Here is an 18,135-nt window from a genome sequence, read left to right as displayed (position 1 = left end):
AAGGTACTATTTCTAATAATTCAAATATAAATTAACATACAACCAGAATAATATTATACGAATTGTGGTATCATATATTAATCATAACTAACAAATACATATATTTCATAAGAATCTACTTATATACACAAATACTAAGACCTAATATTTATTTAAACGGAATTATTATATTACAATGCATATTTTATAATTTTAAACTTTTAAATTCACAAAAAAACTAACTTTTTTTTGTAGCTGTATATCAAAAATGATAGATATAAATTTAATGATTTATAAAATTTAAGCAATTTTATTAAACTTCTATTAAGAATAGAACTATAGATATATAGTAAATCCTTTATATTAAGGACTTCATTATACAGAGGTAGATATTAATTATTATACATTTTACCTTTTCATAAATTTAATTTTTTCATATTTTTTTACTTTTTTATGATAATATATTACCCATAATATAATTGTTACACCTATTACAATGAAAGGTATTAAATATATGAAAATACCAAAGAAACCTGTTACATAATAGTGATCTGGATTGCCACTTTTTTGCATTGATGTTGATTTCACTCCTTTACCTACAGATTTGAGGAAATCACATAAGAACGATCCCTTCAATGCTATATGTAAACTTTCCAACCATCCTGTTGTAATTGCATTCAATGTCTTAATCAACGCTCCTATAAGTCCAAATCCGCCAAAATCCAATATGAGCGATGTTGATAGTAATAGTATTACGATAACAGGTAAAGCTAGTCGCAATCCGTATTTTTTACGCATTATTTTATTGTAAGTCTTTTCACTAATTGTTCTGCTGTTTTTCAGAAAATCTGTATAGTCCAGTTCTTTGAATATTTTTTTTTCCAAACGGGAATATTTTTTTGTCCCAAATACACACGATTTATTTTTCATATTTTTTTTATGGCATCTTACATTTCTTGAAAAACGTCTATTTAATTTTTTCTCTTTTTCTACGACCAATTTTTCATTATTAGCTATATCTCTTTTATAGTTTACCCCATTTGGTACATTTTCGTTTAAACATACAAAAACTGAATCCTTATCCTCATTATATTGTGCCACTAAACGATAATTTCTTGAATATAATTTTTTACAATAACTGTAACATTTATCCAAAGAATTTTTTTTCGTGCTCTGAAAAAACACAAAAAAGATTATCATATAATCTAATGAATAATATCACACTAAAAAATAGTACAAATAAAAATAAAATACAAAAAATATAAATATCATTAAATACTATTGCCACACCGTATATATATAAATATAGCATATCCAACTTAAAACGATTAAGGTAGTAATTTTAACAAATAACATTGAATTAATTTTTTCTTCCATGATATATATCCTTAATATTGTAATATACTGAGAAAAGATATAATTAACAATAATGTTATATTTTTATAATTATAAAGGACGCTATTATTATTTATTTAATTTTATTATTATTTCTTTTTTTTTTTTTGTAAAAATATAATAAAAATTATATAATTTTTTTTTTACAATTGAGACAGAGGAATTTAAACTTAAAGCTGTACTATAAAATTTATATCTTAATGTTATCTATAAAAAAATATTTTTAATTATAACAATATTAATTGAATTTATTAATAAATATTCAAAATATATAAATTATATATTTATTATATTATATGATTTAAATAATTTTATTATTTCTTTACAAAGTAAAATAAAAAAAATATGTATTACTATTTTGTATTTCGAACTATTTAGTTTATGTAGAATATAGTATGTAGAGATTATAGATAACGCATTTCTATAGTTCTATACATTAAGGAAGTATTATTGATTTCATTAATGTTTTTCCATTACTAATTTTAATTTATAAAAACTGTATATTTGGAAAAACATTCTATTATAGTTAATACTTATTTATATTATAATATCATAATGGTAATAATAAATAAATATATAAAGTAATGAATAACTGCTATATAAAATCTATTAACCTAATCATAATAATATTAGAATAATGTTGTTGTTTAGTTATATCAAACGTATAAATGCACTTTGTATTTCATTATCTATATTTTAACATTTATATATAAGTAATTTTTATAAAATAAGGTTAATTCTAACAATTATTTATAATAAAAAACAAAATATGTAATATGCTTTAAGTTTCCCATTTAAATATAAACCTTATAATATTCAAAAATTGATAATATTCCATTAATAATTCATTTTTTAAAGTATTATTTTGTCATTAATTATTTATTCACACATGAACTATAAAGAAAAATTTTAAAACCTATTAAAAATATTCTTACATCAAAAAAATTATTAAACATATAATGCCAATAATAATTTTTTTATAAAGATAGTTTGTTAAAATTACTTTTAAAGTAAAAATAAATATAACAAAAAAAAAAAAAACAAATGATTCTGTTACCATTAAATGGAGAACAGCGTAAATATTAAAAATAATACATATTAATTTTTTTAAAAAAATTACTTAAATTATTACATACAATCATTAAAAAATTCATATAATTCATAATAGAATAAATTATTTCAATGGATTAATAAAACTATATTAATTCTAACATTATATATTAAAATAAACCATTACATATTTGTTATAATACAAAAATAAAAAAAATATTTACATGTATAATATTTGAGTATAAAGCACATATTTTTATAGTGAATATTTAGCAATGTCAATATTACATTTATAATAACAAAAAAAAAATATTATATATAGTTAGATAATGATAATAAACTACTTTAAAACAATGAATTATAATACCAAATCAAACATAGAAACATGCTATCTGTTAAAAATATTTAATATATATTTTTTTACTTTTCTGTATGAACATATATTTGCATATTATCTTGGTACGTAAGAAAAAATTTATAAGTGTACAATTAATTTTTTTTTATGAAATAATTTCATTAAGCACAAATAAACACTCCATTAGATACATGAAAAGTTTATTTCTATAAACTAAATATTAATGATAAATAAAATTATACTTCATCTTGTCATAGTTTAACTGTTAATTTTAAGAAGTTTGCCATTATATAAACTAGTATTAAAATACATAATAAAGTAACTATGTCTAATACTGATGTATCTCCCTTATCAGAATAAAATAACCACCTTAGTATTTCTGATATAATATATATAATAAATAACACGGTGGAACATGAAATAAAAAAAGTGATAAATATACTATAAAGTATACTTGTAAAATGAGAACGATTACTCATATATGCTGAATGCTTTGAACTCTTTTACTTAGTATAATCGCTGAATTCCTCATTTTATATATAATACTGAAACCCATTTATAGGAGTTGTTTTAAAACAAATATATCTACTTTAGTAAATGGACTACATAAAAGGTATTCCCATTTCTTAACCAATTATTTGACTGCAGTACTTTAATTATTTTTATATTTACACTAAAAATTTTCATCATATTCTGATTCTATATTATAAGCATAATTGTCATAACCATAATGTCCATATTGAAATAACATATGGTTCATTCTATATTTTATGATCCCTTCTCATTTTCTGCTAATAATATATACGTTCTTGAGTCTAATATACCATGAACAAGATTCCAATTAAATAAAGATTTATTAAACTTATATTACAATGAAAAAAAAATTTTTATTATTTATAATATATTAAACACACATAAAAGAAATTTCCATATAAACCCATATATATTATTATATAACATAAAGCAAAATAAAATTTAAGACTAATTATCTGCAAGGTTATTATAACTCATTAGCGAAATAAGAACATATCCAAATAAAAAAAAAAATATGAATGTTTTGACTGAAATAAAGAGAATTATGTTTTTTAATTTATATTCAAATTAATGAAATTTATAATATATATAAAATTAACTAAAAAATGCACAGTTTATTCACAAAGTAGTGTTAATAGTATACAGTTATTTGTATTGCAAATTTGTTTCTTAAGAAAGTATTAATTTGTATAAATAAAATACCAATTAAAGTATAAAAATAAAAAGATAAAATTAAAAATAATTTTGTAAATATTTCCAATGAAGTTATTTATCAGAAAATCAATATCAAAATAATTTTTGGTAATACTAATTATATTACTAAATCCTTAATACATATATATATTATGGTATAAGAGAACAATTCTATATTTTAGTTATCGAAGCTTTTCAGAAAAATAATAGAATGGAAAACCATCATTTTTGAGGAGAATGATTTTATTTTATAATTAGAATAAAAAAAATAGATATGCTATGAAAATATTAACATAAGCACATATTAGGAATATAGTTATTAATTTTTTTGTAAGATGACTAATAATATGCTTAATTATATATATATGTTATATCTTAAAATACTATTATTTTATAAATGAAAAACAAAAATTATAGTGTTAAATATAACAGTGCACATAGTATAAAGAAAAGAAAAATATTTATTTATAATATAAATTATAATCTAACATGTGCCATATACCTACGACATGTAAAAATTTTATACTATAATAATTTGTAAATTCCATTCTAAAAATTAGTTAACGCACAAAATACTTATATTTCAAAAAGTACTATCCAATTTAACTTTTTTACATATACGTATAATATTATTAAATGTTGAATACTATTACTTCATATAACTTAAAATAATACAATATTCGTATTATGGCTAAAAATAAATTAATTAAATTTAAAAACTAAGTAAATTTTAATTTCTTTTTTTTTTTTTTGTTTAACATATAAATTTGCATGTTCTAGAGAAATTATATTAAGATAAATTTAAAAAAAAATGTAAAAAGGAACGTACTAAGAGAAAATAGCAAAAAGAAACTAATATCTTTAAAAAATACAGAACAATATATATAATAAAACATAAAAAAATTTTGACAAAATATTTAATGCATTATTTTTCTATTTGATATTTTAAATGAAGGGAAAAGTGTGCATATTATTGTTGATTTATAAATAAATATTATCAGAAAACATGTACTAAATTACAACTTTCTTGTAATTTAACAAAATAAAATAAACTATATATTTTTTTAAATTTATCTACAAAGAATAAATATTTATATTCCATAATGTTTTTTCATTATAGTGAATGTAGACAATTACAAAAATATAATATATTAACTGTACTATTTGAATTGTATAATAATTTATCGATATTAATTTGTATAATCAAATTACTTTTCTAAAAAATAATTAAAAGGGAATATAAAAAATCTTTAAAATTAATGTTATACAATAAATATTACCTTATAGAATAGCTTAAGTATAAGATAATAAATTTTTTATTCCAAGTTTTCATACACATATATTATATATATACATATAAACATAGTTATAAATATTCTGGATCTTAGATCATTAAATGTTTTTTTTATTCGCATTTTAATTATTATGTATAAATTTTAAATTTATTTTTATATAAAAAACTGTAAGAGCGCACCTTAGGAAATGATAGCCTATATTATTAAGAACACATAATGATAAAAATTATATAAACATACTAGATTATAATTATATATTATTTTCTAAAATTCGGCATAATTAATTTAGCTGGTAATTTTTAGATAATTAACTTTTTCCTATATTTATTTATTCATGTTATAATTTTTAAAAATATTCATACAAATTTAAATTAATTATGCATATTCAGTAAAATGAAAAAATGAACTATAAGTAATTTTCATTTTTCTTGAAATATTTAACTAAGTCCTAAATTAGTGAATGCAACATCAGCAAATAGTATTACTAGATATATATATTTATTTTATATATTCATACCTGTTAATTCATACATATATATTTGTAGTAATCCCTTTATATCTCTTAAAATATTGTAGATACAAAATCGCTCATAATATTCATTTCTCATAAATATGTGTTTTGCAATATTAGATTAAGTCCCTTTTAATTTGTCCTTACTGTTATAATGATAATAATAATATAAGATATATTACTTTTTTATTTTAATTTTTTTTTTAAAATTAATTAACGTGTATTATTCATATTTCCAATGAAATTATTATTTACCTATTGCTTTATTAAGTAATATTTTTACAACCATCATTATTATAGAACTATTAAATTTTTTCTATAATACTAATACTATTATGAGCGCTATTGAAATATGTTAACAAAAGCATAAATATGTTAATATTATTATTAAATTGAGGATATTTAGGAGCTTTATCAAAGTGTCTTTCACTTTAGACTAAAATTTTACTGACATATTAATTCTAATTAATTTATTCTTGTAAACCATATATAATAGTTTCATATTACAAATAAGTTTACATATATTAATTATTATTATGTTTAAGTAAAAAAAAAAATAACAAAAAATATGGTATAATTTTTTTTTTTTATTTAAAAATGAATTAATACTTTATATGCAAAATATGCATATTCATATTGTTTGTGCATCAATTTCATTAGTACGTGGATATATATCCTTACATGCCTGTTTATGCGTGGTGAGTAACAGAAAAATGTGTATGTACTCATAAGTATGCCTTACGTGTATATATATGTGTATTCATAAACTTTGTCATATAGCACAACAACGCATTAATATCTTTTATTTTTTCTCTTTGTGCTTTTTCACGTTATACATTTTAATTAAAATAGTGTTTTATTTTTCTTAATGTATAGAATGAATAAATGAGTTAAGACCCAGTAAAGTAATACTTGATAAAGTTAATAAAAAGTACGATTGCAATTTTGACGTAATATAATATGGTACACTGTTAAAACAGTATACTTCACAAATAATTAATTTAATCTTCGTCCTCTTTAGGTGGCTTATATTTTTGTTCATACTCCTTTTTTTTATTAATATCTTAAGAAAAATAACTATTTCAGAGCTCATTATACATTGATCGTAGTCTTCCTAGATATGTATCAGAATTTTAACATTTTCATCATCTTATATATATAAACTTTTACATATGCACATCTACAGTGTTGATGCATAAGATGGTAACACAAGAAGGTTCCTGTAACTAAATGCCTATATGTAAATGTTTGTATACACATAAGCATGTACGCGCATTTAGTATTTTTTAATGCGAATATTCTAACAAATAAAAGGAACGAAAGATCACGAAAAAAAAAGAAAAATTATACACATACACATGAATTTTACATGCATAAAAAAATTTATAAATGAGTAGCGATATCATATGTATATAAAATGGCATTTATACAATTACGTACTCAAAATATTTCAGTTATTTTTATATATAAAATTACTTTCCACTAGATAATATAATATATGATTTATTTTGTTATAATTGGTCTATGTTCGCATTAGAGTCTTTGTAAAAGTATTCTTATGATGGAGACAATAACATAAAAAACTTTTACATATATGTGCATAAATTTTAATTATAATAAGAAACTGATGAAATGATATCGTAAATACAGAAAGATAAAGAATGACATAAAATTAATTTAATTTCTCTTATTTGCTCAAAATTTATCATATGCACTCTGTCCAGATGTAGAGGCTTCCATAAAGACCTTTAAAAATATGACTAAATTATTCAAAGTATTTTAATATGTATAAATATAAATATGCATTTTATGAAATTTAGTAAGATACATTATGTGAGAATGCATGAATGGACACATAATTCTATCGGTTTCATGCATTCACATATACATACTTATGTGTACATAGATGTATACAATATAGCAACACATATGATACATAAAAAGTTTTCTAAATAAATAAATATTATTACTTATTATCCCAAATTTATACGGAATACATAATTACGAATTTATTTTCTTAGTTTTTTATCTTTGCACACGAACTAAGAGGACAAAGAATAAATAAGAATATGTTTTAAACTGTTACCATTCCATACGTTTTTTTTTCATTTTTCTTTTGCATTAACCATTTATATTGTTATCCGTTTCCCTTTTTTGGAAGAATACCTTTCTAGTTGTTCACTCACCAATGAGAACAAAGAAAAAAAAAAAAAAAAGAGATATTAAAATATACAGTACACTAATATATTTGTTTTCATGCTTAATTATATATTATGTTATATAAATTTTTTTTTTTATGTTTCCCGTTTTCATTTATTCTTGTCTTACTTTCGTATATATACTCATCTACCATTTTAGTACTTCTCATTCTATCTTTTTCAGATAAACCTTCTTTTAGAAATATTCAGCTCTCCTAATACAAAATAATGTAACCAAAAAAAAAAAGTCCTTTTTTTATTATATGCATAATACTATTCTTATAATGTACATATTATTAGTACTCCATATTCTTCATTATCTATTTTACTAAAATGTTTTCATGCAATATACAAATTAATAGCACGATACGTAGTATACTAAAAACGGAAAGTGACTTAAATTATAGAATTATATTTACATATATTACAACAATTATTACAACATCTCGACACTCATTTAACACTTCAACGATTTTTCAATGTCACAATCGGAATTATAATTTTTCATTTTTATAATAATTGCTATACAATTTCATTAAAAAACATTCAATAATTTCATTTTTTTTAATTATATTTTTTCTCATATTAATTTCAATAAAAAAACGATGCAAAAAGGTGAAGTAAAACAGGGAAATCAAAAAATAGATAAAAGGGAGAGATAAAAAAAAGTGAAGAACGTTTTAAAAATATATATACATAAGTAATATATATTTAGTTACTCATATGTAAATGGAAATACATATAAAAAATTAAGAAAAATAGAGAAGAAAAAGAAAATAAAATATGAATATGGAATGTAGATATACATGAACAAATTTGTATAATAACAATTTAATCAAATACTGAAATAAACAAAAAAAAGAATAAACCAAACTTAGGAAGATATTAGTGACAAACAAGAACCCATACAATGTTGGTAATAAATTATTACTCTATAAATAATAAAAGTAATAAGGATAAATATTTTTTTCTTCCTACTTATAGCTTTACCTACTCTAAAATATACCATTATAAATAAAAAAAGGAACTATAGATATTAACATTGTAACAATTACAAAAAGGATTTCCTTATTTTCTTATATTTTATAATAGTTAATTATTTTATCAAGTTCAAAAATTTTTATTATTTTAATTTATTAATAATTATTTTAAATATTATATTACAATATTTTATATATATGTCACCATATTATACCATATGAAATAAAATTTACGTATACATTAAATTATGAGAGGAATTAAATTACCATATAACACTTTATCTACTAAACATATGTTATTTTTTTATTTATATATTTATTTCTACAAATTATATTTTTTTACTAATTAAAAACAAGAAAATTTTAATTAATTCCATTTTTTTTATTTTAATTAATATATTTAATATATTTTCTTCAGTTTATTTCATTTGTTCTTTTTTAAATATAATAATACTTTTTAATATATAAAATATAATATTACGTAAATTGAGAAACATTACAAATGTATTTATAATAATTATATATCGTGTTAATATATTTTATCCAACAAGAGTGCGCTATATATATTTATTAACCTTTTTCCCTATTCTTATCATACAAAAATAATTATATTTTTAACTTCCATATAACTTAAAATTAATGGTTGTCTTATAGTAAAAATCAAAAATAATATTACATTACTTGATTAATTATTGTGCACATAATAATATTTTAACTATATTTAAAACATTACATATTAATTAAACAGAAATAAATATATAAAAGTTTTAGAAAAAAATGACTTTTTATATATCCTCTCTAATACATTTGTTTCATCATGCATTTTATAATAATTATTATATAATAAAAATACATAATATTTTAAATATCTTTATGTATTTATCTTTATTAAAATATCATATCCACCTCTAATTAACGTACATAAATTTATTATGTAACTAATGTTTAATTTAGCACCTGAAACTATCATTTTATGAAATAAGGGTATATTTCATGAGAAATTTTTTCAATATTTCAAATATATACTACAAACATTATTATATGAGCAAACAGTTCAAATGATAATAAAAAATTCCTTCACAAAAGTACATTTTATCTTAATAAGAACAACATAAATATTAAAATATCAAGAGTTTCAATATAATATATATGAAATCCCCAAAATATAATAGCTTATATATTATTAAAAATCTTTTCGAATGTCAGATGAACACATATTTAGATATCCTCAGCATTTATATATATTATAATTGAAAAAATACCAGTTTTGATATAATTGGCTCTTTTACAATATATTATTTTTATTAATTAGAATTAGAAATGTAGAAAAAAAAAAAATGTATAAATATAATATAGTAATATAATTATTCTATATACACGTATACGCACATCTATTTTACGTACATAAAAAAAAATATTTTTATAATATAAATTAATATATAATATTAAAAAACCAAAATATATATGAAAAATTTTTATTAAAAATTTTTAATAGCAATATATTTTACTTTCATCATATAAGTTTGTCTATATGTATTGGTCTTCTTTTTTCGACAGAATGAGTATACTAATACAAAGAAAAAACATTCATGCATTATTTAATTTATAAAACAATGAGATATACCAGGTATATGTATAACTAAAACATATATTTATGTTACATCTTCATTTGAATAGATAAAAAAACAAAGATAAAAAATTAAATTATTATTAATATCATTGCTTGTAAAACCATAAATATTACATCTATTCAGTTAGAACATGAACAAATGAATATAGTAAATTATTAATTACCTCTACATAAACCTTACCTAACAACGAAAAATAATAATTTGTATTTATGAATTGTCTATCAAAAAAAAATATATATATATATTATTTACTTTTATTTTATTTAAAAAATGTATTATATAGATATAAAATAATATCTAATCCATAGAATAAACTATAAAAATTCTTATTTTATTCTAAAATAATATTAGTTCATTAATTAATATATATATTTATATGAAACATATTAAATATATCTGAAAAAATATCTGCACATTAATATAGGTTTATTCAAAATATATATTTATTTTAAATATCTTCAATGATAATGTAGTTTTTTATATTCTTATAGATTTAAGATATTACCAATGAGAAAAAGTATAAAAAGAATATATGCATATTATATATAAATAGATGATTACATTTAATTCTTTAATTTAATCTTGTAGCAATGTAAAAAATAAAAAAAAATATATATTATACATATATATATAATTTTTGAATATAATATATAATAATTAATTTTTTACAATCTTGCATTAATACCTCAACTAAACATAATAATAAATTAGTATATGCTTTTTCCTCATAATTTAACTGTGAGAATTAAATATTCCTAATTTATTCAATAATTATAACTAAACCTTATTTAATAAATATATTTTTAAATTGTGAGCTTATATTTTCCTTTTAAATTATGAAAAATGATCGTATCATTTATTAAAAAGACAATTATAATAAATATATTTATAATACATATATCATTAAACGAATTCTATAGAATTAGTATTAAGTTTATATTTGGTAAGAACAAAAAATAAAAATATATATATCAGTGGTACAAGGCATATTTACTTCGTTTCATTAAATACAAAATAACATTCTTTTATTTTTAATATAAAACTAATAATACATTTTTATAAATGTGTGCTCAAGTAATATTTTTACAGTGGATAAGTGAAAAAATATAAAATATTATTTCATATAGTTCAAGTATAAAGTAACAAAGGATTTCGATAAAATTATATCATATTTTCTCTTACATATTAATTCTGATGCACATATATATATTTTTTCATAAAAATCTATGTAAATTAATAACTGTATATATTAGGTCACACCAATATTTTTAAATAAAAATGTACTTTAAAACATATACTGAATAACATTAATTAATTCAAATTTACAGAAAAATAAAAACATAAACATTTTCCCGTTTTCTATCAATATTAACACGTAAACGCAGATGTATTTTTGAAATTATAAAAATTATGGATATTCTTAATTAATATGTAGTTAAATTTATTACATATATTATTTCGTATAGAACATTTCCTTAAACGATCTATCATATTCCTCGTACATATTATATTTTCCTAAATTTAAGTTTTTCGTATTTTTTAACTTTTGTATGGTAATAAATTATTCCTGATATAAGTATGACACCTAATAAAAAGAAGGGTAAGAAATACGCTACAAATCCAAATAAACCTGTTATATAATAATGTGCCGTTTTAGATTTACCACTAACGGTCACTTGAGTAGTATACCTAAAAAACGAACCTATAGGATTATTATGAAACCATGATCTTAAGGTACGTTGCCACCCCGCTGACAATGTACTAATAAATACTAGGAATAACCCCTTTATAAGCCCACATCCACAAAAACTATCTAACATGAATGATATGGATAAAAGCAACAACAATGTTGCAGGTAATATGAATAGCATTTTATGTCTTTTACAAATAATATTTTCGTAAGTCCTATTACTAATTGTCCTATTTTTCTTAAGAAAATTTATAAAATCAAGTTCTTTGAATATTTTTTTTTCAACACGTGAATAATTTTTTGTTTCAAATACAAAAGATTTATTTTTCTTACGTTCTTTATGGCAATTTGCATTATTTAACAAATTTTTATAGGATTGTTTATTTATACATTTGCCCCCTTTTTCGTTTTTAGTTATATATATCTTTTTGTGCTCTTCATTATTTAGTGTCTCTTCTTTTAATCTCACATAATTTGAATTCTTATCCTGTTTACATTTTGTTAATAATCTATAAGTTATTATGTATTGTGTACCCCCATCTTTGTGCTCCTTACACCGTGATTTGCTAAACGTACACTAAAAAAAGTGTAAGTATTTATTATTTATATGAATAAAGATTATAATGCTTAAAAACAATATAAACAAAAATTAATAATGAAAAATATAATTAGACATAAATAATATTTTCAAACCATATCATTGGTAAAATGACATAACCAATTTAAATATATAAAGATAGTAACTTTAATAAGGAAAAGTATCTTAATTTGTTTTTCCATAATTTAAATATCAATAATGTACTATATTGAGCAGAAAAAAATTAGTAACTATGTATATGCATCTAATAATCTACAATGCTATACTAATTAAAAAAATTTTTTTTTAATTAACACTTCCTAAGAACACAGTAACATATGTACAACGATAATGGTTTTAAAAAAAGTGATAAACAGAAATAATTTTAAATATATATTATAAAAATTTTATCTTAATTTTACCATTATAAAGCTAATCTTCATTAAAGTATATAATTTTAATAGTTTCAAAATATTCAATATATATAATTTGATAAATTAATATGGAAGAATAATAAAATAATACTTACATAATTTTTTTTAAAATAAAAGGAAAAGAAAATATAATAATTCTTAGTTCTTATAAATATTTTATTTATATAGAGTATAGAATGTATAGAATATAAACACTATAGAGTATATGGAATATAGATATAATGTGTTTTCTCCTGTTGACATAATAACAAATAATTTAAAAAATATTTTTTTACTAATAATGATTATCTATGAAACTTATGTTTTGTAAAGACGTTATGATTATTAAATATTATTATTTATTATGATAATATAATAATAAATAAAGAAAAATCTATAATGTATAGGCACTTGTATTATATTATTTAAATCTCGCGCGTTAATTACTTCCTAACAGTATGTATAATGTTTAGAGACCATGATATATTTTGAAAATTTAATTTATAAAATACTACCAAATCTATAAAACAATATATATTTAAAAGGTAAGTTAATTACAATTCTTTATATTTGTATAATAATATTTAAAAGTTACAATTTTTAAATATAAATCATATTGTATCATGAATAGAGAAGTCTTAAAATTCTTAGATTTATTTTAATATTATATTTTTAAATAGATATTTATATATAAAAGTAATTTTATATTAACAAAACAAAAAGCACTAAAGCTTATATTAAATGTATTCTGAGAATAACGCTATCACGATAATGCATTTGCTTAGTTTTAACAATATTGAAAATATATATTTTTTTTTATTATTGTTATAATATAACATAGATATTTAATATATTTTTTTAAATAAAATTATACCAACAATTACGCAGTACTTAAAATATGAATATCATTAAATTTAATGAAAGACCGTAATAATACATAAATTTAATAATATCCTACATAAAGCTGTTGCTATAACTAAAATTATATTAATATATGTAAAATATAACTTCACAAGAACGTGAAAAATAAATCTGTATTTATTATATATAATAAAAGAATTATTTTTTTTTTTAATTTACTTTAAAAATTATCATTATAGATATCGATAAATTAGTAATTAACTATATAATCTGTATGTATATTTATATATCTTTGAAAAAATACTAATATCTTTACATATTTATAGATAATAATAAAATATAAATCAAATACATAAATAAATAATAGCACATTAAGAAACTATTGTAGAATAATATGCATGTTTTAATTACCTGTAACGACAATTTAAATTTTTACAGATATATATCTCATTTTTTGAAATTTACAATTATATCAGAGTAAAAAAAAAAAATTTCTTATTTTATCTATTAATATTTAATTAAATGTAATATCTTACTTTAATCTTATAATTATGAAGAAAATAATAACAATATATAATATATTTATTTATGTATTTTCTATAAAATATATGTATATATCTAGGAAATATTGTAAAATTAAATTAATACCACAATTAATCGTAATAACGGATATATAAGGTGACATAAATTTTCATATAATCGTAAAAATTTAGAATTCCCACGTTACCAAAATTTTATTAATAATCTAAATATAAAAATGGAATTATTTTATTATATAATTATAATTTCATACGTTTGCGATGAACAAAAAAAAATGTCTGATAAAACCATTTTCATAGTATATATATCTTCCTGCATATTTCTTATAAAATAGTTTTTTATTGAATAAATATTTCATTTTAAAAAAAAATATATATACACTTATTTATGCTTATTTCTGCAATAACAAGCATTTTCTTCATTTCATTATATAAAAAATAAGACAAATTTACTGTTAATTTTAATATAATAATATATATTTATTAACCTAAACAAATTATAATTTATGTAAAAGCTAAGTTCAAATGGCATATATCAGTTCTTATATCAAGTCCAAAACATAATAATTGTAAATAATTACATTAATTTTCATACATTATATTCGTTTTCAAGAAAAAATTATATTTTATATAAAATTATATTTAACTATATAAGCGTTAGATCATATACATATTTACATCAACTTATAGAATACATTAATATACAAATTAAAAAACTTAAGAACTTTAACGTTCATACAAAAAGTAACATAATTTTTTATAGTTTTTATTAAAAATCATGTATACAAACATTGTTTTATAACATTGTAGCAATAATATGTATGTTCATTAAGAATATATATATCTAAATATATTATAGGCATTATTAATATTAAAAGTTCCCTCGAAGAAATATTCATATTCATTATTAATAATTTTATTCATTCATCAACTTGATTTTTTCATATTTTTCATTATTTCTTAAGATTTTAGGTAACGCTATTATTAGTATGACAGATAATATAATCATAATTATGCTAAATAATATAATACACATTCCAGACGCATTAATTGCTGTATTAATATTTTCGTTAAAAGTTGATAGAAAACTTACGAGCTTTCCACCTACACTTTCCAACAAATTATAATGATGTAAAATGGGGTAGCCTAATCCCAACAAGAAAAAAAGAAAAAGTAAAGTAACTCCAAATCCGTAACTTTTAAATTTTACTTTCTCTAAGGAGATATCACGAATTCTCCTGTTATTTTCAATAAAATAATCGTAATTTTTTTTTTTTATCCATTTTTTTTCGAAATGAAAATGTTTTCCATCAAATATTCCATTATCATAATCCATAATTTCTGTATAATATTGCACCTTATTTAATGAATTCTTTTTAGATTTTTTGCTTTTTTCCTTTTTACCCTCTTCATTATTTGGCATATTGTCTTTTAAACATAATTTATATGAATCTTTATTTTGTTTATTTTTTGCTAGTAATCGATAATCTCTTGAACGTAGATTTCTAAAAATATTGCAATTATTACACAATGAATTGTTAAAAATAACCTAAAAAAAATAAAATTTAAATATTATTTATTTAATTGAATAAATAAACTAACGTTAAAAAAACGTATAAATAAAAACAAAACACTAAAAATTTGGATAATGTATATATCCCTAAATAATATTATTATACCACATCATTATAAAAATGACATATCCTTGGTAAAAGGATAAATGAAGCAATTTTAATAGCTTTAGATAACTTAATGTTCTGTTCCATGATACAAATTTTTTATATACTCATATATTCGATAAGGAAATATTAATAATAATGTAGTATAGTTCCACTTATAAAGGATTCTATATCACTATAAAATTTTTTTTATATTATTCCTTCATATATAATAAAATTTATATAAGTATAATAAATTTTACTGCACATACCAATTAAAATAACTTTAAAAATATAATATAATTTCTACTATAATTTTATTTAAAAAAAAAACATTCTAGCTAAAATAAAACAATTTGTATTGATTTGAAAACATTTAAATATATAATTTCATTATTTAATGTAGTGCAACAATTATATAATTTTTTTATTAATAATATTCACAATAAATTTTGAAATAGGTATGTGCTTTCTTACAGTATATATATATATATTGAATTTATATTTTATAGAGAATGTAGAGAATATATATAATAGATTTCTCCATTTTTAAGATAATAGTAAATAATTTTAAGGATTCTATACTACTAATAGTTCTAATATTATAAACATTGTATCCTCGAAAAGCAAGTTATTTTTAATAGAATATTAATTATAATAATAATAATAATAGTAATAATAAATAAAGCAAACATAATTTTGTATTATATTATTGATATATATCTTAGTTACTACTCAATATCATACAATATCTTATAGTATGTTATATAATTAAAAATTCTCTCTTGCACTGTAATATCTATTCTATAAGAAAAGATATATACTAAAATCTAATATGGACTGACCTTTTTACTTTCCTGCCATAATATTTGAATATTGTATATTTTATAAAATTTAATTTATGCCATTATTTATGAAAATTTTTTATATTCATCTACATGATATTTTAAGTTTCTTTTAAATTAATACATATATTTAAAAGAAATACATATGTAGTAAAAACAAAGAAAAAAAAACAATTTGATAGATTAAAGGTAGAGTTTTATGAAAATATCCCATACAACATCATTAATTTAATAACATATCTAATGAAATAAATTTATATACAATATACAATATGTATATGACAAATTAGAAAGATCAACAAAATAATCTGCAAAAATATATGATTTGTTAGTTTTTCTAGCAATAATTTTATTACATTATATTATTTTTTATTTATTCTTATAAAAGTGCATAATGTTCTGAACACATTTAGGAATGCAGTATAATAAATGAACGTATATATATAAATAATAATATTTTATTAAAAAATCCGTTAAGACAAAAAATATTCTATGTTCAACTATCTCAATTCCTTAAACGTTTTAGGGAATGGATGTATAATTATAAAAATATTACATACAAAACAATTATGGTAATAACGTGAAATATTACCTTTCATTATTTTTCTAAAAAACTAATATTTTCCATGAAAATAATTAAAATATTTAAAAAGAGAAATAAATAGATAAATTTAAAACGCTACGTTTTAATTTTTAACTAAAAAAGAATTTGCAAAAATTAACGTCATTATATTTTTAATTTTTTAATACATATATGATTATTATAATAATATTTATGTAGTTTATTAGTTTTTTCTATATTTTCTCAGTGTTTTAATGCATCTCAATATTACTCAGTCTTGAATCCTATATATAATATATAATGTAACGTATGTTATGCATTTATAATCATCGAAACATGATGTATTAAAATACATTTTTATTATATAGT

The 18,135-nt window shown here is 18.9% G+C and overlaps 3 protein-coding genes across 3 annotated transcripts; all 3 read right to left on the bottom strand.

Moving 5' to 3' along the window:
* Positions 1 to 387: 387 nt before the first annotated feature.
* On the bottom strand, positions 388 to 1,356 carry MKS88_003992 (uncharacterized protein; the record flags this gene model as incomplete). The annotated part of the gene is made up of 2 exons (XM_067217131.1): positions 388 to 1,152; positions 1,270 to 1,356. The coding sequence occupies 2 exons, from the start codon at positions 1,354 to 1,356 to the stop codon at positions 388 to 390; spliced, it is 852 nt and encodes a 283-aa protein (XP_067072797.1).
* A 10,770-nt stretch (positions 1,357 to 12,126) lies between these two features.
* MKS88_003991 (uncharacterized protein) lies at positions 12,127 to 13,091 on the bottom strand (the record flags this gene model as incomplete). Its single annotated transcript, XM_067217130.1, has 2 exons — positions 12,127 to 12,888; positions 13,005 to 13,091. The coding sequence occupies 2 exons, from the start codon at positions 13,089 to 13,091 to the stop codon at positions 12,127 to 12,129; spliced, it is 849 nt and encodes a 282-aa protein (XP_067072796.1).
* A 2,526-nt stretch (positions 13,092 to 15,617) lies between these two features.
* On the bottom strand, positions 15,618 to 16,467 carry MKS88_003990 (uncharacterized protein; the record flags this gene model as incomplete). The annotated part of the gene is made up of 2 exons (XM_067217129.1): positions 15,618 to 16,250; positions 16,381 to 16,467. 2 exons carry the CDS (start codon positions 16,465 to 16,467, stop codon positions 15,618 to 15,620), a joined length of 720 nt encoding a protein of 239 aa, XP_067072795.1.
* Positions 16,468 to 18,135: the final 1,668 nt, after the last annotated feature.

This window comes from Plasmodium brasilianum, chromosome 11 (genome assembly GCF_023973825.1).
Source record: "Plasmodium brasilianum strain Bolivian I chromosome 11, whole genome shotgun sequence".
Classification (NCBI taxonomy): Eukaryota; Apicomplexa; class Aconoidasida; order Haemosporida; family Plasmodiidae; genus Plasmodium; species Plasmodium brasilianum.
The sequence above is the reverse complement of the archived record's forward strand: the minus strand, read 5'-3'. Positions and strand labels throughout refer to the sequence as shown.